The following is a 25,132-nucleotide window of genomic DNA, read 5'->3' on the forward strand; positions in this document are numbered from 1 at the left end:
CCTGGGAGCGCCGGGAACGCCGAGCCGGGAACGCCGAGCCGGGAACGCCGAGCCGGGAACACCGAGCCGGGAATGCCGCCCCTCCGCCCGGAGCCCCCCAGAAGGTGACAATGACAGTGACAAAGCCGCCGCGTTGTCACCTCCCTGCACGGAGGGACCCCGGGGGTCACGCTCCCGCCAGCGCCGCGACAGCGGAGATAACGCGGAGATAACGCGGAGATAACGCGGAGATAACGCGGCCATTCCCGGGCCACCGGCCGGGGGAACAGCGACAGCGACGCTGCCATCGAGGGGACACTGCCATCACCATGTGCCCCCAGCCTTGTCCTCGCCGGGGCCTTGGGGACATGGCTGTGGCAGAGGCCACAGGTGACCTGGCGGGGAGGTGACACCGGGGTCTGGCCGTGTCCCTGGTGCCTCGGAGGTGGCACGGTGAGCAGGACACCCTGACGAGTGGCACCTGTCCCCACACAACCGTGGTGACACCTGTCCCCCTGTGACAGCGTGACAGGACCCTGCAGGGCCATCACGCCCTGGTGGCACCGCACGTGTCCCCATGGACGCTCGACAGCGTGGCACTTGTCCCCTGCCACCACACACAGCTGATGGATGGCACCTGTCCCCACAGACCCCTTGACCAAGTGGCGGCTGTCCCCATGTGACCATGGGCACCTGGCAGAGTGGCACCTGTCCCCACACTGCCACGGACACCTCGGGGCTGTGGCACCCGTCCCCACATGGCCATGGTCACCACAAGGCTGTGGCACCTGTCCCCAGAGGACCACGGACACCTCAGTGGTGTGGCACCTGTCCCTGTACAACCATGGTCACATCAGTGGTGTGGCACCTGTCCCCAGAGGGCCACGGACACCTGGCACAGCGGCATCTGTCCCCATGGGACCACGGGCACCTCAGTGTAGTGGCATGTGTCCCCACAGAGCCACAGCCACCCCGATGCGGTGGCACCTGTCCCCACGCCACCCCCCCGATGTCCCAGCACGTGGCCCTGTCCAAGCCCCCAGGCTGTGTCCCCCCAAAGTGGGGTGACGCCGTTTTGGGGTGCAGAGGTGACAGGTGACATCGCGAGGCCACACAAGGTGACAGACCCCACGGATGTCCCCAACCCTCCCGGCGTCCCCCGCCACCTCCCTGGGACACAGCGAGGTTTTGGGGTGAGAATTCCAGCCCAAAATCCATCGGGTCACCCCCACCCGCTGGGGCAGCGCCGGGGGGTGACACGGGCCGGGGGGGTGACACTCGGGTGCCACCTCCCTCCGGGATCCGCCCCCCCCAGCCCGGGGTAATCAAGGACAAAACGAAGCACGAGGGACTTTTGGGGTGACGTGGGGGGTCCCCACGCAGGGACCCCTCCTGGGGACATCCCCCCGGAGCCGGCAGAGCGAGCCGGGGGTCCCCAAAACCACGACCCCCCCCCCGTCAGAAGCCGCTGTCCCCACCCTGTCGCCGTTCCAATGTCACCGCGCACCTGTCGCCGGGCGGTGGCGCCGGGAGGGACACGCGGACCCCCCAAAACCCTCCCGGGGGGGCTTAAGGGACCCCCAACCCCCGCAGAGGGGGGTGCGGGAGGAGTGAGGGGACCCCAAATTCCCTCCGGGAAAGGGGGAGCGGGATGGGCGGGGGGGGTCCCGGCGGGATGCGGTGTCGCCGCCGGGGGGGGGGGGGGGGGGGTCACGGATGGCGACGGGGGCGAGGCGGGCTTGGGGACAGCCCGGAGGTGACAGCGGCGCGCGGGGGGGGACGCGCTGGCAATGGGGGGGGCACGGGGGTGTCGCGGACACACCGGGGGGGTTTGGGGACACCCGCGGGATGTGACAGCGGGGTGCGGGCGGGGGGGGCACACAGGGAAGGGGGGGATGCGACAATGGGGGACGGGAGGGGATGGGGACACCGCCGGGGGGGCGGGAATTGGGGGGCGCGGGCGGGGGCGCAGAGCGGGGCGCTACCAACGGGGGCGGGGGGGGGGGGGGGGTGTGCAGAGCGGGGCGCTACCAACGGGGGTGGGGGGGGGGGGGTGCCGGGGGTGCCTCTGCCCCCAATGCCCGCCCGGGGGGGGGGGTCCCGGTGCCCGGCTCACCTTGGCGAAGTAGAGCATCCAGAGCTCGCACAGGCGCTCCCGGGAAGCCATGCCCGGGGCCGGCCCGGCTGGGAACGAGCGGCGGCTCCGCCTCCCCCCCCCCCCCCGAGCCTCCCTCCCCATCCCAGCCCTGGCACCTCCCCCAGGTGTGGGGGGGCGGGGACTCCCCTCCACCTGCTGGGGGGTGGGAAGCACCCATTCCCCACCTGCTTTTCCTTCCTATTCCCGTGTTCCCATCGCCGTGAAAGGGAGGTAAAAGGGGCTGAGGAAGGCAAGGCGCCCCCTCCCCTCCCCCCCCCAAATAATTAACACTAATTAGCTCAGCTGAGCCTTGCACTCCTCTGGAGACGCCCCGAACGAACCAAACGCGAATATTTCGGCCTATTTTCCCTTTTAAGCTCCTTTAAAACCGTTTTTAAACCCTGAATGGATAATTTCTTACGTGCCGCTCCCCAAAACCCCCCCCGAATCGATTGCTCGCATCGAGACGCTCGGCGCTCGGCGCGCCTGGCCTGCCGCGCATGCGCGGCGCGCGCTGTACGGCAGGCGGGACGCAGAGGGTGAAGAAGATGGCGGCGCCCGGCGGCGGCCTGGAGGCCGCGGAGGAGGCCGAGGGCTTGGTTTTGGGGCGGCTGGAGGAGGAGGCGCTGAAGCGGCGGGAGCGGCTGAAGGCCCTGAGGCAGAGAACGCTCCAGGTCGGGCCGGCGGTGGCGCCGGGAGGGCGGGGGAAGCGCTCGGAGGGGGCCCGCAGTGGGGCCGAGGCTGCGGAAGGGCCCGCAGGGGCTGGAGGGGGCCTGAGGGGAGGCCTGGGGGTGCTGGGGGAGAGCCAGAGGAGCCCGGGGGATTCGGGATATGGTGGGACGGGATTTAAGGGTTTGGGGGGTCCCAGAGGGTCTGGAATGGGGCTGTGGCGGTGTTGGGGGGGGAGTCAGGACATTCCACATGGATCCTGAGTTATTTGGGATATAGGATGCAGAGGGTCGGGAATGGGGCTGAGGGTTATGGGATGCAGAGGGTCTGGAGTGGGGCTGGGGGTGTCGGGGGATCCCACGTGGATCCCGAGTTATTTGGGATATGGGATAGAGAGGGTCGGGAATGGGGCTGGGAATGGGGTGGGGCATAGAGAGTTCGGGGTGGGTCTGGGGGTTTGGGATGCAGAAGGTTGGGAATGGGGCTGAGGGTTATGGGATCACAGAGAGTCTGGAGTGGGGCTGGGGGTGTCAGGGGATCCCGCGTGGATCCTCAGTTATTTAGGATATGGTGGGACGGGATTTAAGGATTTGGGGGGTCCCAGAGCGTCTGGAATGGGGGTTTTGGGGGAGAGTCAGGGGATCCCGAGTTATTTGGGATATGGGATGCAGTGGGTCTGGAATGGGGCTGCGGGTGTCCGAGGGATGATCCCAAATATTTTGGGCTTCAGGAGGAAAAAAGTAGGAAAACACTGGATGGGCTTTTCCTGTGGATAAAGCCCAGGGAAGCAGGGAATGGGAGAAGCCTGGCTGGAGATTCTCCTTCTTCCCGAGGAGCCGAGGCCTTTTCCCACAGCTTATTTTTAGCCATGGATTTGGGAGCAGAAGAGTTCTCTTGGATGCTGCTGGATCCCTTTGATCCAGCTCTTGGAATAACCCGGTGTGGGAAGGAGGGGAAGCATTCCATGGGCGAGGTGCCGCTGGATGAGCTGGGATGGCAGGGAAAGGGGCCGGGTGGGATTGGGAGCAGCGAGGTTTCACAGGATCCCGGGAAAATCTGGAATGGACCTTTGGATCCACTTCCCTTTCCCTGCCACTTTTAGGGTTTCAGGGAATTTTTTTTCCCTTTCCCGTTCCTACAATGGCAGCGTTGAGAACTGATGGAGCAGCTGGGAAAACGTGGAATGAGCCTTCCTGGGTTTCTGTGGGATCTGTGTCCGGCCTGAGCAGCAGAACTTGGGAAGGAAGGGCTGGAAGTGGCAAGGGGACCTGGCAGGGTGGGAAAGGGGATCCGTGGGAATGTGTGACGCCAGCGGGAATGACTGGATGGGAAGGGAGAGAGGCTTGGGACCAGAAATCAGGGAATCCTGGGATGTTTGGCTGGGAAGAGACCTTAAGGATCATTCCATGGGCAGAGACACTTCCCGCTATCCCAGGCTGCTCCAGCCCGGCCTTGGGCACTGCCAGGGATCCAGGGGCAGCCCCAGCTGCTCTGGCAATTCCAGCCCAGCCCCTTCCCACCCTCCCAGCCCAGAATTCCTTCCCAAGGTCCCACCCCAATCTCCCATTTTCCAGTGGGAAGCCATTCCCTGTGTCCTGTCCCTCCATCCTTGTCCCCAGTCCCTCTGCAGCTCTCCTGGAGCCCCTTTGGGCCCTGAAAAAGCTCCAAGGTCTCCCTGGATCCACCTCTTTTCCAGGTGAATTCCTCAGCATTCCCATGACATCCACGGGAAGCTCTTCCCTGGCCTCACCCTCTCCACGTGTTCCTGAACTGCCAGGGCAGCCTCTGGAATATTTGGGATGCTGCCCAGGGCAGGGCTGGAATCCCCACTCCCGGAGGGATTGGAATCCCTGTGGATGCAGCCCCTGGGGACACGGATCAGGGCTGGCCTGGGAAGGGCCGGGAGTGGTCGGGCTCCATCTCCGAGGCTTTTCCAACCTCGATAATTCCAGGATTCCATGCCTCAGCCCCTCTTTCCCCATCACCAGTGGAGGCAAAATCTTGGAAAAGCCAACCATTCCAACGACTTTGCCTTCTTTTCCTTGGCTACGACCTCCCTGTTTCCTGCCAGGATTTTCCCAGGGAAGGGTTAATTCCTACGAAAATCCGGCAGAAAATTGCTGGGATTGGATTCTCCCGCTGCTCCGGAGTCTCCCCTGCCATTCCCATCTCCATGGCGATGGCCACAGGGATTTTCCATCATTTCCCCTTTTTCTCTCTCTCCATAAAAAAGGGATTAAAGGCTCCTCCGCATCCCGAACCCCATCCCGGGCTCCTTTCATCTCCTGGAATTCCAGCTGCTCCCTGCTCCGGCTGGATTTGCCAGAGCTTTGGGATGGGATGCATGGAAATGAAGAGTGACACGGAGCCTGCCCTGGAGATGGGGTAGGGATGCTGGGCCGGCATTCCCCCCGGGAATTCTCTGCCGCTTCTCCGGCTTATTTCATGGAATACTTTGCTGGGAAGGACCTTCGGGGTCATCCCATTCCATGGGCAGGGAATTGCAAGCAGCTCTTTGGTTTTTAATGGAGAATTCCTGGTTTGCCAAGGATGGAAAGCTGAGGGATTGGGTTTTTCCAGTTGGGTGGATCCAGCGTCATTCCAGAGGGGTGAAGGAGCTCCAAGCTCCTGGAAAAGAGCTTGGATACAGAGGGGGACTTTTCCCACCCTGCTGGAAGATTCCGGGAGAGCTCCGCCATTCCCAGCCCTCCGGGCAGAAATTTGGGAATTCTGTCGTGACGTGGATTGAAATTCCTGCTTTATTAAACCTTGGAAAATCCCGGATTTCTTTCGGGAAGGGACCTTAAAATTCATCCAATCCCATGGGCAGGGAGCATGGAACATTCCTGGCCTGGAATCCAGAGGAAAGCAAACCTAAGGCTGGAATTCCAGCAGGAATCCTAGTTTTTAAAGGGAATAAATGCTGGGAATTCCAGGAGGAGCCATCCTGAGCCGGTTTAAATTCCAGCAGGTTTTTGCGGAGCAGCTCGAGGTCCTTGGGAAGCTTTTCCTGCTTTTGATTCCCTTTCCGAGCCCTTTTTTTTGGGAGCTGGGAAAGGCTTTTCCCGACTTTTCTCCTTTATTCCCGGCTGGTTCCGTTCCCTCTCACAGCTCATCCCTTTGTTTTCCAGCCTTAGCTCCAGAAATCCAGGGAATGCAAATGATCCCGAGCCTCCGATCTCCGGGAGAGCGGGAACGTTTCAAGGGCAGCGGATTTTCATTGGAAGAAACCCCCTTGGAAGTCCAGGACTTCCTAAAAATTAGGGAGAAGCTGAAAGAAGGGAAACATTCCGGAAATATCCCAATTTTCCCTATTTCTTGCATCCTTTCTTAAGGAATTCTGCTTTTCCTGGAGTTTTCCTGCCATTCCTTTGTGTCCTGGAGGAAATTTCAGGTTATTCCCACTGGAAACACCGGGAATGTTCACGGAGGAACTTGGATTGTGGGAAAATCCCATTTTTTTGGGATTCTCTCGGGGTTGGAAGCACCAAAACCAGGGAAAACGGGAATTTCTTCCTTCTGCTCCCTCCGGTTCCGGATCAGATTTTTCCCTTAAGGAAAATTCTCCAAAAATATTGAGGTGGAAAAAAAGAAACGGGAAAGGAGAAGAAATCAGAATAAGGGAGATTCCTGCTTGGAAATTCCATGGAAAAGTGGGAAGCTGCTCCAGGAGCCTCCTCTGTCTGCAGCACTGGGATTCCCGAGGGAATCCGGCAGAGGTTGTGCTGTGGGAACGCTTTTTGTGGGAATACATTCCGGGATTCTCCGGAGAATTGAAGCGAGAGGCCGGGAATTCAGGAATTCCTGCTTTGGGATTGCCACTTTTCCTTCCTTTTCCCGTGTGAAGTGGGGGATGGGGGGCTTTTCCCATAATTGAAGGAAAAAACTCCTCGCTGGGACAATATTTGGGAATTCCCATTGGGCACGTCCCAGATTTCCAGCTTTTCCCCTTTTCCTTTTGCCCTTGCTGTGAAATCCTAGGATTCGATGGCTCCAAGTTCCACTCTGAGGGGATTCCCAGGAAAATTCCATGGGACTTCCTCTGCTGTTCGGATGTGTGGGGATACCGATGATATTCCCAAAGATCCCTCAGCAAAATCCAGGTGGGATCGCTGGGTGGGAATTCCAGGCTCAGATTCCCTCTTCCATCCCAAAAATTCCTAATCCAAGAACTCCACAGCTCCTTCTCCTGCTGTTTTATCCTCAAATCCATGAAAAGCCGGAGCCTTTCCATGTTTTGGTGGGAGGGAAAGGTCTCCCATTGCTCCTTCTCTCATCCCGGCTCCGGAGCATTCCCTGTGTTGTTCCTCGAGCCGGAAAAATTCCTTTGGCTGCATCCCAAGCTTTTGTTCCTGGCTGGATTCGCTCCAGAGCCACATCCCTGCTCCTCCACACCTTCCCGGCCGGAGCGGGAGGAAGGGCCGGCACTGCTCCTTTTCCTGCTTTTCCGCCGTTTTCCTGCTTTCCCAAAGGCCCGGACAATCCCTGATCCCACACTTAGGGTTGTTGGGGCCTTGCTTTTCCCATTTCTTTTCTTGCTGGGATTTGTTTTGCCGGAGCAAAGCTCCTCGTGATCCCGAAATCCGAGTGCCAAAGGCTTGGGCAAATTGTTGCTGTGGAAACGGAGCCCAGGGAAGTTTTTCCAGCTGGGATAAAACTCCCGGAGGGCTCCGGAGGATCCGTTGCTATCCCGGCTTTTTTAGGGAAGTCTGAAAGGATCCCAGGGCTGGAGCACAGGGAATGTGCTTCCACAAGGTTGGTTCACCTTGGGCAATGTTCCCAGAGGCTCTTCCCAACAATTCCAGCCTGGGAATGTTGGTTTGGAGATAAGAGGGATTTGCAGGAGTGGGATGGCTCAGGGGGGATCCCACAGATCCAGGGATGGGATCCTCAGGGCAGGAAGGGCTTGGAGCTGCTGGAGCAAAGCCAGAGGAGTCCACGGAGCTGCTCCAGGGCTGGAGCGAGGCTGGGAGAGCTGGGAATGTTCCCCTGGAGAAGAGAAGGACACAGGGAGAGCTCCGAGCCCCTTGCAGGGCCTAAAGGGGCTCCAGGAGAGCTGCAGAGGGACTGGGGACAAGGCCTGGAGGGACAGGACACAGGGAATGGCTTCCCAGTGCCAGAGGGCAGGGATGGATGGGAGATTGGGAATTGGGAATTGCTGGCTGGGAGGGTGGGGAGGGGCTGGGCTGGAATTGCCAGAGCAGCTGGGGCTGCCCCTGGATCCCTGGCAGTGCCCAAGGCCAGGCTGGACATTGGGGCTGGAGCAGCCTGGGACGGTGGGAGGTGTCCCTGCCCATGGAATGGGATGATCCTTAGGATCCCTTCCAATCCAAGCCTTTTGTGCCCGTGGGTTTAGGAAATGTTGGGAATTCAGCTCTGGGAATGCAGGAATGCCACAACCTCCTTCCTGCCACCCGTGCCGTGCTCCATGGGAGTGCAAGTCGGGATCAGTGGAGCTGAGCAGTGTTTGCTGTGTTCAGCCCTGCTGCTCTTCCTGGGAAATCCAGAGCCGGACCTGCGCTCTTTCCCGCCTTTTTGTTGCTTTCCCGCCTTTTTGTTGCTTTCCCGCCTTTTTGTTGCTTTCCCGCCTTTTTGTTGCTTTCCCGCCTTTTTGTTGCTTTCCCGCCTTTTTGTTGCTTTCCCGCCTTTTTGTTGCTTTCCCGCCTTTTTGTTGCTTTCCCGCCTTTTTGTTGCTTTCCCGCCTTTTTGTTGCTTTCCCGCCTTTTTGTTGCTTTCCCGCCTTTTTGTTGCTTTCCCGCCTTTTTGTTGCTTTCCCACCTTGTTTTTTCCCACCTTGTTTTTTCCCTCCTTTTCTTTTTGCCTTTTTTTTCCCCACCCTTTTTTCTTTCCCTTCCTTTTTTTCCCCACCTTTCCTTCCCACCCCTTTCTATCCCTGCCCTTTCTCTTCCCTCCCTTTTTTCTTTCCCGCTCTTTTTCCTTCCCACCCTTTCCCCCCCACAGCTTCCCTGGAAAACATTTGCCTTGATTTTCTAGGAATATCCCCAAGCCTTCAAAAACCATTGGATTTAATAGGAAAGAAGTCGGAATTGGGAATTTTGGCCAAGCTCGTGGTAGGATTGGAATATCCCAATATTCCAGCCCCCAGGGAAAAGCAGGAATTCCCAGGAGTGGGAACAGCCGCGGCTCCTTGGGAATATTTTTGTTCGGTATTTCCTTATCTTTGAACCCTTCTGGATAAAATTCCAGCAGGAATGAGAGGAAAGGACTCGGAGTGCGGGAAGGGACTTCCCACAACCTGAAATTCCATGGATTTGAGGGTGGCTAAACATTACCCAGCTTGGAGCTCCACCAGAAAATTCCAGAGGGCTCTTCCTGGTTTTTATTGAATTTATGGAGCGTTTATTGAGCAGGGAATTCCTGGGAGTATCCCAAGGTTTTAATGGACTTCAGAGGAAAACCAGGGAATGAAACCGCAATGAAATGGGGATTTTAGGGATGATTGTTGTCAGTTTTCCCTTTAAAAAATCCGGGAATATTTTCCTTGCACTTGGAGCAGGAGGTGGACCTGAACAATTCCAGCCCCTGGCTCCCTTCCCTGTTTGCTGGGAATGTAATTTTTAACCCGGATTGTGGAACAGAGTTGGGAAGTTTGGTTGGAAAAGGGATCCAGGGAATGAGTCAGCAGTTGGGAAACATTCCCAGGCCTGGAAGAGCTCCTGGATAATATCGGGATCCAGGAGTTGGTGTTGGGAGAGGGACTTCGGCTAAGGGATGGGACACAGGGAATGGATCCCAGTGCCAGGGGGCAGAGATGGATGGGATATCGGGAAGGAATTCCTGGCTGCAATGGAATTCCCAGGGAATTCTGTGGCTGCCTCATCCCTGGAAGTGTCCACGGCCAGGTTGGAGCTGCCTGGGATAATGGGAAGTGTCCCTGCCCATGGAATGGGATCAGCCTGAGGATCCCTTCCCATCCGAGCCTTTTGTGCCTTTAGGAAAAGTTGGGAATTCAGCTCTGGGAATGGAGAAGGCCCAAATCCCCTTATTCCCAATCGTTTTCCATGGAAATAAAAGTCGGGATAAGTGGAGCTGAGCAGAGCTTGCTGTGTCCATCCCTGCTGAAATTCCCGGGAAATCTGGCGCTGCTCCTGCTTTTATTCGGAAGTTGGGAAGTTCATTTCCTTCCAGGATTCCAGAATTCCATGGCTGCTCATTCCCAGCTCCTCATGGGCACCATTCCATCCCTTTTCCTGCCTGGATAACGAGGAGAAGCGGGAATTCCCCTGCTTTTCCCGGGATCTGCTGCTGCCAGCGGAGCCTCTTTCCCTATTCTGGAGAAACTGGATTGATTTTGCTCCAGCTTTTTCCCGGAGCTGGAATGAAATCCTTTGTTGTGCTCATCCCTGTGGCATTCCGTGTTTTCCATCCCGGATGAGAAACGAGGGAAAGAAGGAATCCTGCTGGGTGAATTCCCACTTCTTTCGTGGGGATCGGCGCTCGTTCCCATTCTCATCCTTCTCTTCCTCTAATTCCCTTCTCCCAAGAATATCCCAATCCCAGAGGGTCTGGGAGCTGTTTGCTCTCCCGCTTTTCCAGGGAAGTCCCAATCTCACGGATTATCCCGGTTTTTTTTTTTGTTTGCAGAACCAGGAGAGCGGAGAACCCGAATCCAAAATTCCCAGAGAAGATGAGGAGGAGCAGCCTGTCAAGCACAAGTAATTCCTTCCTGATTCCCACTTTTCCCTCGGGAATGTCTTGTCCAGGAGCGTTTTCCTTTGGCTCTGTGTAATTTCATAGGGATTTTCCATAGGAATTTGGGGTGAATCATTTGGGATGAGGGATGGCTGGATTCGTCCCGCAGGATTTTTCCAGCCTTAAAAATTCCGTGGATAAAGTGGCGGAAAAGCCTGCGGCTGAGTGAGCGCTTCCAGGGGCAGCAGGAATGTTGGGAGCTTCCCGGAATTCCCGGCCGTTCCTGCATGGATGGAGTGGGGATTGGTATTTTTCCATGGATTCCCGTGGCTGTTTTCCCTGGAAAACGGGAGCACAATCCCAGCTGAGGCTTCTGGCAGATCCAGCTGATTCCAGAGGTGTTTTCCTCCGGGGAAAATCCCATCAGGGCTTTTTTTGGGGATCATGGGGTAACATTTTGGGTGGAAAAGGTGGAATGGGACCTTTTCCCATGGTTTTATCCCTAAAAACCTTTTCCACGGGAAAAAGAACCAGGAACCAGTGGAAAATCCTCGCTGTTTTTTGGGAATGACTCCTTGGAAAAAGCCCATCCCTGGTGGAGAAGAACCCACAGGGATTTGGGGCTGGAAGCACCAAATTCCTTGGGAGAGGGAACTTTCCGTGGTTGGAATTTGTGCCGGAAAAGGCTCCGGAGATGAAACCGGAGCTCGGGATCTCAGGAAGCTCCTGAATAATGAATGGATCAGGAACTCTCAGATTCCAGAGGCGACGGAATCTGGGTTGGTTTTCCCACCCCTGCGGATCCAGGCACGGCTGCTCCCAGCTGGAGTGAGGAATTCATCCTCCAAATCCCAAAAAAATCCTGCTTTGGGACTGATGTTATCCTGGGAATTGCTGCTGGGATTGCCTGGAGGGATCCGAGGGCCTTCGTGGCATTCCCAGTGTTTCATTCCCGGTGTTCCACTCCCGCTGTTCAGCAGCACTGGGAAATGGGTTTTTCCATGGATTTTCGTTCATCCAGTGGCAGATCCGGCCAAAATCCCTCCCCTGCCTCGGGATGATTTCCTGGAAAATCCAAGGAAGTTGCAGGTGGAGAGGAAAGTGTGGAGTGGGAAATCCCATTCCGGCTTCATCCTCAAATTCATGGAATCCTTTGGGAAGCAGCTTTTTGGGGGGAAAACTTTGCTTCCCGATGGATTTTCCTCTTTGTCCACCTTTCCCACCACAGCCTGTTTGGTCGGAATCCAGAGGGAATTTCCCAAGGCAAATTCCAGCAGAATCTGCTCCGTGGGAAGGTTTGAATCCCAAATTTGGCCCGGGTGATTCCCAACTTTTGATTTCCTTTTGCTTTTCTTGTGGAATGTCTGGTTTTTTTCCCGTGGGAATTGGATCTGGAAGAGCCCATCCCTCGATTTCCTCTTGGATTTGGATTTTTCAGGAATCTCCCTATGGAAAAGGGAAACTGGGATTATCTGCTGGGATTCCACCTGGATTTGGGAAATGAATGATCCTGGTGCCCGGAATCTCCTTTCCCTCCAAACCACTTCCAGCTAAACGGGCGCTGGGCTGGATTTTCCAGGTGGAAAGAATTCTGTGGGATAGGGAATGCAGTGCTTCAGGGAACAATCCTCTGGTTTGTGGAGAAAAATCCTGGGATTTTCACTGCTGGCTGCTTCCGGGTGTGGAATTCCTGAATGGATTGGCTTGGAAGCTTCCTGTGATCCTGAGGATTCTCTGCAGGCTCCGTATTCCCAGCTGCTTCCAAGCTCTGCCCCCTCAGGAATGGCTGGAGAGGGAAAATTCCGGGAGGAAGGAGCTGGAGGTCCCTGCCGAGGCACCGGCAGTTTTCCTGGGATTCTTTCCTGCTTTTCCCTCTGCTTATTGATGGATTGGGGGAATTCCCTCTCAGCCACTCGGGACATGGGGAAATCCCATCAAATTCCATCCCTGGCAGTGTCCAAGGCCAGGCTGGATCTTGGAGCAGCCTGGGATAGTGGGAGGTGTCCCTGCCCATGGAATGGGATGATCCTGAAGCCCCTTCCAAACTATCCATTCTGGAATTCTGGGATTCTCCAGCCCCTTCTCCGTGTGTTCCCTCTGCTCATTTTTCCAGCTTGGGAATCCCCAGGAGATTCCACCCCCGCCTGCTCCGTGACATCCCAGCGCTGCCAGGAAAGCTGGAGCAGGGAAAAGTTCCCTGGTGGAAGGCATTCCATGGAATCCTGGAATGGTTTGGGCGGGGAAGGACCTTCAGGATGATCCTGTTCTGTGGGCAGGGACAGCTCCCGCTATCCCAGGCTGCTCCAATTCCCATCCAACCTTGCCTCAGGCACTTCCAGGGATGGAGATTCCCAACTTTTCTGTTCCACGGGCTGCAGGAAGGACAGATCCCCTCTGCTCTGGCTTTCCCAGCATTTTTCCCTCCCTGCTCCCACATTTTTTGGCCGCTTCCTGCTTTGTTCCCACTCCACTCCAACCTCCCCATCCCATTTTTCCTTCCTCATTTTCCTGCAAATTCCCAGGGCAGGAGCAAAGCCCTGCGAGCCCTGCTCCTCTCCCAGGAATTCCAGCTCTGATCCCTGATCCACGCTCTGGGAATTCTCTCTGGAACTGTGGAGAACTTGGATTATTTGGATTTCTGTGTGGAGCAGGAAGCGGAGCTGCTGCTCCGCCTTTCCCAGGAAAAGGGTGTGGGAGGATTTTGGCCTTTCCGCCTCATTCCCATGGGGAAAAACACTGAATTTGGGAATCAGGGACCTGCTGGAGCCTGGAATTCCCATCCCGCAGTGCTGAGCCTTGGAATTGGGCTCCTTGTGCCAACAAAGGTGGGAAAAGGGAAACTGAAAATCCAAGGAAAAGCTTGGAGAGGGATGGGATAAAAATAATCCTCGATTTTCCAACTTCGGGAAAAGTAAATCCCCACCGAGCTCTGCCGTTGGACGTGGAGTTATCCTTGGAAGTTACAGCTCCCTGGACTGGGGGAGGAGCGGGCCTTGGGAAACCCGATCTCCCTCAGGAATTCCTGCCTCTGGAATGTTGCCTGGCAGGTCCGGAGCGCTTTTGTTTGTTAATCCCTGCCTCAAAATCCCTCTGGGAATCTGCTCCAGAGGGGGCTGGGCTTGCCAGGAGCATCCAGGACGTGATGCCCTTCATCCCGGAGCGTGGAAATCTCGGGGAAGGGGTTTAGGACAAGGAAAAGAATGGAAAAACCCCCTGAGGATTTTCCCGCCCTTTTTTTCCCCGCCCTTTTTTTCCTGCCCTTTTTTTCCCGCCCTTTTTGTGAGGTGGCCGGAGCTGAGCTCGGGACATGGGGAGGGTTTGATTGACGCTTCCCGGGATCTGTTCCTGCTTGGACACGGACATGGAGCATCCCCAGGCTTCTCTTCCCATCGGGAATGTGCTCAGGCCGCGGCAGGAGCAGGAGGAGGGGTGGGAATGGGAATGGGCAAGGCTGGGAGCTGCCACACTTTGCTCCAAGCTGGAAAAGGGAAGTCAGGGATTGAGGTGGCTGAATCCACTTGGAAGCTGAATCCCCCTGGGATCTGGCCACCGGGATCCAGACTGGGAAAATTCCCGAGCTGGCTCCATCCTGAAGGTTCTTATCCATGTTTTTGGGCTTTCCTCCCCCTCTGGAGCTGGAGGACGCTGTGGATTTTCCCTCTGCATGGAGCTGATCCATCCCTAGAGAAGGATCCATGGAGCTTCCTGTGATCCCAAGCCTGGCTGGACCCTCCTGGGGAGGCTGGGGATGATCCTGGATTTTCCCTCTCCTCATTCCTGGGATGGGGATGAGCTCCAGTGGTGAAATCCTGCTCCTTCCACCCCTTGGCTCCACTTTTTTCCAGGAGCCATTCCTGGGAATTCATCCACCTCATGGCGTTCTGGGCATGGATTTTTTAGGTGCTCAGACCTCCAGCTGCCCTTCCTGAGGGAGAATTTCTGGGAATGTGAGCAGGGCTGGAGCATCTTTCTGGTCCCAATCCTTGTACCGGCTCCGTGATGAAATTGTGGATCTGATCCCAGGAATTCCAGCAGCTATCCCGGCTATTATCCCGTGGCCATCCAGGTGCTCCCAAGGTGCCTCCAGGGTTCCCTTTGGTTGAACCTCAGGGGTGGAAGATGGGATTGGATCCATCCCAACCAGGAGGAGCCACAGAAGAACACGAATGGGGTTTGTCCTTGTTCCAGTGTTGGTATTCCTGGCATGGTCGGGGTGGGAATGCTTTGGAATATCCAAAGGTCCAGCAGGATCCCACGCTCCACATGGAATGTGGGCTCTGTCCCAGTTTTATTCATGGATGTTGAAGATCCCAGTGTCCACCTGGAAAGGCTCAGGTGCCTGGGAAAACCCTGTGGGAAGCGACGGCCTCTCTCCTGATGGATTTGGGATCTTCTCCGGCTCTCCTGGATGTGTCTCCCAGTCCTTGCTCCAGCAAGGAGCACATCCTGGAAAACCAACCAGCCCAGCCAGTTTGGGGGCTCCTGGTGTGGGAAGAGGTGGAGATTTTTGGGGATTCCTTCCTTCTGGAGCCGCTCCAGGAACAGGATGGGCTCGGGAGCAGCTTTTCCAGGGAAGAGCTTTTCCTCAGGGCGGATTCTCCTGGATCTCTGCCTGTTCCTGCTTTGGTGCCTTGCGTGAGGAATCCGGGAATGACGGTGGCACCTTGTCCTGGGATCTTCAGCACCTGCTGGAGTGAATCCAGAGGATCCCATGGAGCTGCTCCAGGGCTGGAGCCCCTCTGCTCTGGAGCCAGGCTGGGAGAGCTGGGAATGTTCCCCTAGAGAAGGGAAGGACACAGGGAGAGCTCCGAGCCCCTTGCAGGGCCTAAAGGGGCTCCAGGAGAGCTGCAGAGGGACTGGGGACAAGGATGGAGGGACAGGAGCCAGGGAATGGCTTCCCAGTGCCAGAGGGCAGGGATGGATGGGAGACTGGGAATTGGGAATTGCTGGCTGGGAGGGTGGGCAGGGGCTGGGCTGGAATTGCCAGAGCAGCTGGGGCTGCCCCTGGATCCCTGGCAGTGCCCAAGGCCAGGCTGGACATTGGGGCTGGGAGCAGCCTGGGACAGTGGGAGGGGTCCCTGCCCGTGATCCTGATCCCAAGGGTCGCTTCCGTTCTCTAATTCCATGATTTACCTCAGCGAGGTCCTGGAACACGTCCCACTGTTCCCACCACTCCCGTGGAGTGGGTTGGATCTTGGCCAGGAGATTCCCGTGCTGGAGCGGGAATGGGATGGATTGGGAAGGGTTGGATTTTCCACCTGTGCTCCGGTGACTTCCAAGGTTGGATTTTTGGTTCTTCCCATAAAAACCTGGACCTCTGCTTCCCAAGCTTCTCCTCCTCAGCTTCTCTTGGAGCGTTTATCCCGGTTAATTCCATCCTTGGTGCTTGATGAGCTTCACCTCCTTCATTATCCCTGTGGGCTGAGCTGATCCATGGATCCCGCTGCCTCTGGAGTGTCCTGGAGGCAGCTGGAGGTGCGATGAGCTCCTGCGAGCTGGATTTTCCAGGATTGTGGCTTTGGGAATTCCTCTGGAGGCTTGCAGGGTTTGGCTCCAGTGAGGAATCACTCGTGGGAGTGAGAGTGTCCCATTGAAACCCAAATTATTTGGGAATATCATGGAATTGTGGCTCAATCCCGACTCCTGAGCTCTCCTGGAGGAGATGAAAACACGGAAAAACTTCCGGGTGATATTTGGGTTCCTCATTCCCTCAGCTCCACCGTCCACTTATTCCAGAACCTGGATGTGCTCCCTGATTTTAGCACTTCCAGAATGCTTGGATAACCACCTCATATCCTAAATAATCCTTTCTTCCCTGTCTTTCCCTAAAGAATTTTTTCCATGATTTTGGATCTCCTCTGGGGTTTCCATGCGGAGTATCCCAGTTTTTAGCCCCAAAAGGTCGGTGCCGGGTGGGCGTTGGGTTCTTCTCCCAGGGAACAGGGATGGGATGGGAGGGAACGGCCTTGAGCTGTGCCGGGGGAGGTTCAGGTTGGATATTGGGAATATTCCCCATGGAATGGGGAGCGGGAGTCCCCATTCCTGGTGGGATTTGAAAGCCGTGGAAGTGGATCCGTGGTGGCCTTGGCTGGATCTCAGTGGTTGGATTTGAAGATCTCGGAGGCTTTTCCAACCTCGGCGATTCCATGGTTCCATGATTTCAGCTGCCTCTGGCTCCTGATTCCAACATGCCCCTTTTTCCCAAGTGCCCACTGGGGCATCCCAGGCTTTTCTCACTCTTCCCACTTTTCCCAGGGAGATTAAGCTGCGGAATTACGATCCCGAGGATGAGGAGCTGAAGAAGAGGAAGCTGCCCCCGGGCAAACCGGCCTCAGGTGGGAGCAGCGGGAATGTGGGAAGGGAAAGGAGGCCTTGGGAAGCTCCGGGCTCTTCCTGAGGTGGGAGATCCACTGAGATGAGGTGTCCATGGAGCCTGGAGGGCTTGGAATATCTGATCCTGTCACCCTCACACCCAGCATTGCACAAGAGCGCTGGGAGCACTCCCAGGCCCAAATCCAAGGATTCATCCTCGGAGGAGCCTCCCTGGAGGATCCTTCCGGAAATTCCGGCTGTTTTGTTGGATTTATCTTGAAGGAAATCTTAGGCCGGATTTGAGGGCGTTGGGGCTGGAATTTCCTCACCTGGAACTTTCATAATCTCCTGGGGGGGAAGTGAAAGAGTTCCCTTGATCCTTGAGATTTGGAGTTCTCCTGGAATAAATCCCTTGAAAAATGCCCTGAATAAAAAGGGAGGGCTGGGAATGGCTGGGAATTCCAGCACTGCCCTTTCCTTGTGGTTTTGTAGGAGTTTAAAACTTCCACATGACAGGAAAGACATGGGAAGGCTGGAGCATGTCCAGGGAAAGGAAAGGAGCTGGGAAGGGGCTGGAGAATTCCCAAGGGAGCTGGGAATGTTATCCTGGAGAAAAGGAGGCTCCAGGGGGATCTTCTGGCTCTGCACAACTCCCTGACAGGAGGGGAATCGGGATCTGCTCCAGGGAACAGGGACGGGATGAGAGGGAATGACCAGCTTGGATATTGGGAGAATTCCAGTTGTCCAGCGGTGGTGGAATCCCTATTCCTGGTGGGATTGAAATCCCTGTGGATGTGGCACCTGGGGACATGGTCAGTGCTGGCCTTGGCAGTGCTGGGAATGTTTGGGTTCTGTGATCCAAAAGGCTTTTCCGACCCAAATGGTTCTGTGATTCCATGAAATCCGGGTGCTGGAGTGGGATGTGCTCCCTGGTGCCGCAGCCCTTCCGTGGGTGGCTTTTTCCAGGAATGTTTTCCCATTATCCCTGTTACCTCTAGACCTTTCTGCAGGCGTGGGCTGGAGCTTGAGCCCTCCAAATGTCCCAGGCCCGGACATGAGTCAGGAAGAGCCAAATTCCAGACCTCTGGAGCAGCTGATTCCTGCAAATGTCGGGAAAAGAGACCTTATCCCAACCAGATTCCAGCTGCCGCTGCTGCTTGTGGGATTTCCATCATTCCCAGATAATTTTTAGGAGTCTCCAGAAGGGTTTGGATACCGAAGGGATTTACTTACGTGTGGGTGCCATGTTTTTAGGGAAAGCTGTGGGAATGGGGTTTTGGGGAAGCTTTTGGGAGCCGAGCCTGGAGCGCTGATGGAATTCCCTGTATCTGATGGAATTCCCTGTATCCCGATCCTGTTTCCCCATCTAGTGGAGGACACGGTGAAGGAGCAGCTGGAAGCTGCCAAGCCGGAGCCCATCATCGATGAGGTGGTAGGTAAACGTGGAGCTGGAATTCCAGAGCTGGGAATCCAGGGCTGGAAATCCGGAGTCGCTCCGTGCCGTGTCCAGGCTGGAATATTGCCTTCGGCTCTCACTGGATGTCTCCTCTTCTTCCCTAGGATCTGGCAAACTTGGCTCCCAGGAAACCTGACTGGTGAGTGCCTGTGGAATGCTGCTCCCGGGAAAAGGCTGTTGGAATCAGCGGGGCGTTGTGTGCCGGAAATATCCAGGAAAACCCGAGTTGAGGGTTAAAAATGGCAGGAAAATCCCGTGGAATGTTGGAATCTTTAAGGTCCTTTGCAACCCCAAGCATTCCATGATTCCATGGAGTTGGAAAGCCAGCCTGGCTGTGGAAGTGGACCCAATTCCGTTTGCCTGCTGATTCCTTTGGGATTCATTGCCGAGGGATGGGGTTGGTTTTGGAGCCGCTGGCACTTGGGAAAGAGAAGGAATTTCCCCTGGGAAAGGCAGGCCCTGCCTGGCAGTGGAATCATCCTGACCTTGTTGCTCTCCTTCCCAGGGATTTGAAGCGGGATGTGTCCAAGAAGCTGGAAAAGCTGGAGAAGAGGACCCAGAGAGCCATCGCGGAGCTGATCCGTGCGTTCCGGAGCCGCAGGAATGGGGTGGTTTATTCCAGAGGGATTCCATGATCCTTGCTGGGAGCTCGTTGGGCCGGGGAGGGATTGGTGGGGCTTGATCCCTTCCCAAAAGGATCTGGGAAGCTGTTGATCCCAAGGAGCTTCCCAAGGAACCTCTGGGGGCGCTTGGATGGTGCTGAGGGAAGGGTTTCAGGGTCCTTCACTGGGTCGCTCCCAATCCAAGCGGTCCATCCCATCTCCATGGTGTTTTTCCCGGCAGGAGAGCGCTTGAAAGGGCAGGAGGAGGAGCTGGCGTCGGCTGTGGGATCAGCGAAGCAGGAGGGAAGCGACTCCGACTGAGGAGAATCCGTCGGGAATGGGCTCCGGATCCGCCTCACGCCGACCCCGTGTCCCCAGGTAGAACTCCCTGTTTGGGACTGCTCAGCCCTTTTCCCGAATTTCCTGAATTCCGCCATGCCTGGAGGAGAATTCCGCCGTGCCTGGCTGCTGAGGAGCTTCCATCGAAAACTTTCTGGGATCACAGGGGGTTGATGGGAGCAGGACAGACACCCCCCCCCCCCCCCCCCCCCCATTGCCTGGAACTTCACAGCCAGGACTCGGAGCAAGGAAAAATGGGAAAACTCCAGGCTGGGGCTGGAAAGGCCAATCCAGACTTGCTGGGAAAGGAGGGAGATGCCAACAGCCCTTGGAAAAGCAGGACCATTTCCCAGGGATTGGTGCTCCTGTTCCTGTGCAGAGACTCCTGTTTGGGAATATCCGTGGCCAGCCCTGGAATTCCTGTGGGAAGGGGCTGTGGGGCTCGGGAATTGTTGGCTGCTCTCTGCATCCAGCTGAGTTAAAGGTGGGATTTGCTTTGCTTCTGGAATTTCCCGACCCTCCAGCAGCTCCTCCTCTGGGGAGGGTTTATTGTTAATGGATCTTTTCCTAATAAAACAATTCCATGTGGAAAAAGTTGCCACTTGTCCTGCAGGAGTGGGAGGAGGAGCAATGGGATTGAGTCCATGGAAGTTGGAGGAGGAGCAATGGGATTGAATCCATGGAGTTTAGAGGAGCAGTGGGATTGAATCCATGGAGTTTAGAGGAGCAATGGGATTGAGTCCATGGAAGTTGGAGGAGGAGCAGTGGGATTGAATCCGTGGAAGTTGGAGGAGGAGCAGTGGGATTGAGTCCATGGAGTTTAGAGGAGCAGTGGGATTGAATCCATGGAGTTTGGAGGAGCAATGGGATTGAGTCCATGGAAGTTGGAGGAGGAGCAATGGGATTGAGTCCATGGAAGTTGGAGGAGGAGCAGTGGGATTGAATCCGTGGAAGTTGGAGGAGGAGCAGTGGGATTGAGTCCATGGAGTTTAGAGGAGCAGTGGGATTGAGTCCATGGAAGTTGGAGGAGGAGCAGTGGGATTGAATCCGTGGAAGTTGGAGGTGGCCACAGCTGGTCAAGCACAGTTCCTGGGATGGGCTGATCCCGGTTATTGTGGGATGATCCCAGCCCTGTGCCTCTGGAAAAGGTGTGCAGGTGGGATCTGCCAAGCTGATCCTGCCTTTTCCCTGGAAAACTTCATTGTGGCTCTGGGAGCTCTTGCAGGATGGTGCCCAAATCCCGAGGGAAAACATCCGGTGCCAACCTAAGATTCCAGCGGGGATAAAAAGAGCTGTTCCTGGTAATTCCCACATCCTCTGCTTTTTTCCTGGTGGATCATTCCCGGGGTGATGGATTCTTGTCCCTGTGCCAGGACCTGCTGCTTCCCACTGCTCTGTGGTCCTCCATGAGGATTTTCCACCTGCTGGAGCCCCATTCCTGCTTCCAGGGGATGCCTGGGAGCAAAAAGCAGCTGGAAAAGTCCCTGATTCCTCCGCCATTCCCAGCTTCCTCCCTTCTCCTCCTGGAGTTTGCAGCTGTTCCTGCTCCGTCCTCTCCCCTTGGAGGGGCCATTCCCGGGTGTGTGGGGACAACAAGGACACGGAAATTCCATGGAGCAGCGGGAGGGCTGCACCCACCTGGGCCAGGCTCAGTGTTGGGATGTGCTGGTGGATTCCTTCTAGATTCCCTCTGGATTCTCCAGTGGGAAAGCACCTGGCCTGGGAGCCCAACTGTTTCCCTGCAGGGCGTTTTTGGGCATTTTTGGTGGTTTTCCAGATTTTTCTCTGGATGGGAGACATCCAACTGCCCCTTACCCTTGTCCTGGGGCAAAAGATTTCTGGAAAACCAGTGGGAAGGTGCCATGAGGGAATGCTACGGGTGCCCCTGGATCCCTGGCAGTGCCCAAGGCCAGGCTGGACATTGGGGCTGGGAGCAGCCTGGGACAGTGGGAGGTGTCCCTGCCCATGGAATGGGATGGATGGGATGATCCTTAAGTTCCCTTGTTACCTAAACCAGTCCCTGATTCCATGGAGCCACGGAATCTCTGGAATGCCCTGTAGATGTCAGCAGATCTCCATGCACAAAACGGCTGCGTCCAGCAGTTCCCAACAGCCAGATTCCCGATAAAGCCAGGCTCTGCATCCCTGGCTGAGATTCCCATCCCTCCATCCATCCCTCCCTCCATCCCTCCATCCCTCCTCCCATCCCTCCATCCATCCATCCATCCCTCTTCCCATCCCTCCCATCCCTCCCATCATCCATACCTCCTTCCCTCCCTCTTTCCCTCCATCCCTCCCTCCATCCCTCCCTCCATCCCTCCCTCCATCCCTCCCCCCATCCCTCCTCCCATCCCTCCCTCCATCCCTCCCTCCATCCATCCCTCCCTCCATCCCTCCCGCCACCCCTACTCCCATCCCTCCCATCCCTCCCATCCCTCCCTCCATCCCTTCCTTCCCTGGCTGAACCCAGACCGATGGTGGGAAGCGGAAGAGTTTTCCCTCATTGACTTTCAAGAGAAAAAGTTCCCTTTTTCCGGTTCCAGGCACAGCTTTTCCCAGTTCCTGAAGGAATAATTTTCACTTTCAGCTCTCCCGGAAAATCTGACTTGGAAATGAAAATTCCCAGTGTTTTGTTTTAGGTCAAAGCTAAAATGAAACATCCCGAATTTTCCCTTTCCCATGTGTTTTCCACTTTTAATCCAGGCTGAAATTAAGCCAGGATCAGCCCCAGAGCCCTGGAGAGATGCGGGATCCCGGCGTGGGATTGGGATCCCGGCGTGGGAATGGGATCCCGGCATGGGATTGGGATCCCGGCGTGGGAATGGGATCCCGGCATGGGATTGGGATCCCGGCGTGGGATTGGGATCCTGGCGTGGGAATGGGATCCCGGCGTGGGAATGGGATCCCGGCGTGGGATTGGGATCCCGGCGTGGGAATGGGATCCCGGCGTGGGATTGGGATCCCGGCGTGGGAATGGGATCCCGGCGTGGGATTGGGATCCCGGCGTGGGATTGGGATCCCGGCGTGGGAATGGGATCCCGGCGTGGGAATGGGATTCTGGAATGGGACTGGGCTGCCTGCACAGGACAGGGATCATGGTATGGGACTGGGATCATGGAGTGGGACTGGGATTTCAGTGTGGCACAGAGATCCCAGCATGAGACGGATCCTGGTGTGGAACAGGGATTCTGGCAGGGATCCTGGCATGGGAATGGGATCCCTGTGTGGGACTGGGATCTTGGCATGGGGCAGCAATCCCAGCAGGGAACTGGGATCCGGGCATGGGACTGTGGTGCTGGCACAGGACAGGGATCCTGGAATGGGACAGGGATCCTGGTGTGGTGCTGGGGTTCTGATGAGGGACAGGGATCCCTGCATGGAAAATCAGGGATCCCTGCATCCATAGGAAAATCAGTTTTCCTTTGGCTGATTTGGGGCCCGATGTCGCCGCCTTTTATAGGGAAGATGTGGAAAACACCGACACCAAACTGACACCAGCGTCAAATCCATCCCTCAGGATCCTCCCGGCCATTCCCTCTGGATTATCCTCCGCCCACATTCTGGCCTTTTAAAAATTGGGATGTTTCTTTCTCCCCTCCTTGGAAATGCCACCTCCCGCCTCTTTTCATTGGATTCCCTCCTGTGCTCCCCACGCTCTGGCCTTGGAAGTTCTCTGACATCCCTCTGTTTGTCCCATAAAAACCAGGCCGTGGGATGCATTTGGCCGGGATAAAAGGCAGCGGGGTGGGCTGGAATGTGGAGGAACCTCTGAGGGCTCCGTGACACGAAGCAGGAGCGGCCCTGGAGCGCTGGAGCGGTTGGGATTCTCCAACCTGCTGGGATGAGGGAGAGGAGGTTTCATCCCAAGCCCTCGGCCCTCCAGGCCGTGGTTTTGGAGTGGTCACACCCCTGGCCAAGGTCTGGCTTTCAAGTGTCCGTCTGCTGCAGGAACATGAAAAGAATTCCCAGTTTTTGACAGCTGCTGAAATTCCTTTTGTGGTGTTCCCGGCCAGACTCTGCCCAAGCCGCCTGTTCCAGCTCCCTGGGGGGATTCGGGATCATTGTTGCCTCTGGAAACAAATCCCTCTGCTGCTCGCCTGACTCTACAGGTCCCAGGCTTCCAAAGCAGATTCCTGGGAATTTTTCCTTTGGGATGTTTGAGCACAGCTGTAGGGAATGGTTTTGTTCCTTAAACACTTGGGATGCTTGGAAAATGCTGCGTGGTTTCCAAGGGTTCTCTGAGGTGCTCTGGGATGGTTGATGGATAGAATTTGGGAACTCTGGGAGACCTGTGGCGATGGCAGGTGGAGAGTGGAGGGGCCCACGGGATGTTCCCTATGGCACAGGATACTCGGATGTGGGAATTGGGAGTCCACACATCGGAAACGGCCTCTGAGGGAGTGGGGATGGGCAGCTCTTGGAATTCTTTGGTACCTTCCGAAGGGATGAGACCCCCTCTGCAGAGCTGCCCCCAGCCCCGGGGCCTGGCCAGTGGAATCCAATGAACTTCCAGACAGGAAAATTATCGCGGGACTTTGCCATCCTTTTGTTCTCCTGCCCCATTTGTTGTTCAGCTCTTCCAGCCAACCTTGCAGGAATTGCCTTGGGAAGTTTTCCCATGCCTGTGCCAGGAGGAATGGAACATTTGGAGCATGGTGGTGCAGCCTCTGCTGGACACGGCTCATTGGATTTGCTCCAGCACCTGCTCCGAATTCCCGGGAACAGCAACGAGCCCTGGGCAGGGAAGAACACATTCCTGCTGGGACAGAGGCTGTTGGATTCCTGGATGCAGAGCTGCTTCCCGGTGCCCGTCCCACTTCCAGCTGCTTTTCTGCCTCTGGTCCCTCCATGGAAGTTCAGAGAAAGTCCTTGCCTGGAGCTGGGACAATCGGAGCAGGTTCCACTCATCCTCTCCTCTGCTCCATGTCCATCATTAATGGATGGTGAGTGTGGAGCTTGTGTCCCTTTCACCATTCCAAGGTCATGAAATCATGGAATGCTTTGGTTGGAAGCGACCTTAAAGCTCATCCCATTCCCACCCCTGCCATGGCAGGGACCCCTCCCACTGTCCCAGGCTGCTCCCAGCCCCAATGTCCAGCCTGGCCTTGGGCACTGCCAGGGATCCAGGGGCAGCCCCAGCTGCTCTGGCAATTCCAGCCCAGCCCCTCCCCACCCTCCCAGCCAGCAATTCCCAATTCCCAGTCTCCCATCCATCGCTGCCCTCTGGCACTGGGAAGCCATTCCCTGTGTCCTGTCCCTCCAGGCCTTGTCCCCAGTCCCTCTGCAGCTCTCCTGGAGCCCCTTTAGGCCCTGCAAGGGGCTCGGAGCTCTCCCTGTGTCCTTCCCTTCTCCAGGGGAACATTCCCAGCTCTCCCAGCCTGGCTCCAGAGCAGAGGGGCTCCAGCCCTGGAGCAGCTCCAGGGCCTCCTCTGGGCTCTCTCCAGCAGCTCCAGGTCCTGCTGCTGTTGGCCCTGGGGCTGGGGCAGCTCTGCAGGTGGGGAATCACCTCAGAGGGGCAAGAGGGACAGAATCCCACCCCTGGATACCCTTTTCCAGCAGAAAGTTCCAACTTTACTCCAGAACCCCAACCTGTTTCCTTGGCCCAGCGAGGCCGTTCCTAAAGTGCTTTTTCCATTTGGTTCTGAACAGTTCTTCCTTTAAAAATCCCTGTCAAAACAAGAAAACCGGGAGCTGCTTCCAGCTCTGTGGGATTTTTTCCCCCTCCCATTAAGATATTTGAAATAAAACCACCCTGGGAGTTCCCATAAAACCCTGCTGAATTTATGATGCGATTGTTAGAGAGCAGAAAATGTCCAATAAAAAGGAATTTTCAACAGGAGCCCAACCTCCCACGGCCCTTCCCGAGCTCCATCTGCGGTAGATGGAGCTGGAAGGAATAAAACATCTTGGAGGAGTTTGGAGATTGTAAATGCAACTAAAAATAGCAAATCTGTGCCTTTATTTAGGATTTTTCCCTCCGGGGAA

At 56.2% G+C, this 25,132-nt stretch overlaps 2 protein-coding genes across 3 annotated transcripts in view; one reads left to right on the plus strand and one right to left on the minus strand.

Annotated features, from left to right (window-relative positions):
• Positions 1 to 2,202, minus strand: part of NBEAL2 (neurobeachin like 2) — a 28,976-nt gene extending 26,774 nt beyond the window's left edge. Inside the window, 1 exon segment of the mRNA XM_048304416.1 lies at positions 2,096 to 2,202. Coding sequence (XP_048160373.1) covers positions 2,096 to 2,146 — 51 coding nt within the window. The 5' untranslated portion in view covers positions 2,147 to 2,202.
• Positions 2,203 to 2,601: 399 nt separating this feature from the next.
• On the plus strand, positions 2,602 to 19,742 carry CCDC12 (coiled-coil domain containing 12). Of its 2 annotated transcripts, none has more exons than XM_048305442.1 (7): positions 2,602 to 2,790; positions 10,391 to 10,461; positions 16,694 to 16,773; positions 18,121 to 18,182; positions 18,311 to 18,345; positions 18,712 to 18,788; positions 19,050 to 19,742. In XM_048305442.1, the coding sequence occupies exons 1-7, from the start codon at positions 2,617 to 2,619 to the stop codon at positions 19,127 to 19,129; spliced, it is 579 nt and encodes a 192-aa protein (XP_048161399.1). In that variant the 5' UTR covers positions 2,602 to 2,616; the 3' UTR covers positions 19,130 to 19,742. The 2 variants fall into 2 exon arrangements, with proteins under 2 accessions (XP_048161399.1, XP_048161489.1); XM_048305532.1 differs by lacking the exon at positions 2,602 to 2,790 and adding an exon at positions 7,429 to 7,540.
• Positions 19,743 to 25,132: the final 5,390 nt, after the last annotated feature.

This window comes from Corvus hawaiiensis, chromosome 1, assembly GCF_020740725.1.
Source record: "Corvus hawaiiensis isolate bCorHaw1 chromosome 1, bCorHaw1.pri.cur, whole genome shotgun sequence".
NCBI lineage: Eukaryota > Metazoa > Chordata > Aves > Passeriformes > Corvidae > Corvus > Corvus hawaiiensis.

Bases quoted from the DNA above. Each gene is read 5' to 3' on its own strand.
- CCDC12 (XM_048305442.1), top strand. From the start codon at position 2,617: ATGCGCGGCGCGCGCTGTACGGCAGGCGGGACGCAGAGGGTGAAGAAG. The intron at 18,183-18,310 runs GTAGGTAAACGT...CTTCTTCCCTAG, and splicing joins AGCCCATCATCGATGAGGTG to GATCTGGCAAACTTGGCTCC. The intron at 18,789-19,049 runs GTGCGTTCCGGA...TTTTCCCGGCAG, and splicing joins AGCCATCGCGGAGCTGATCC to GAGAGCGCTTGAAAGGGCAG.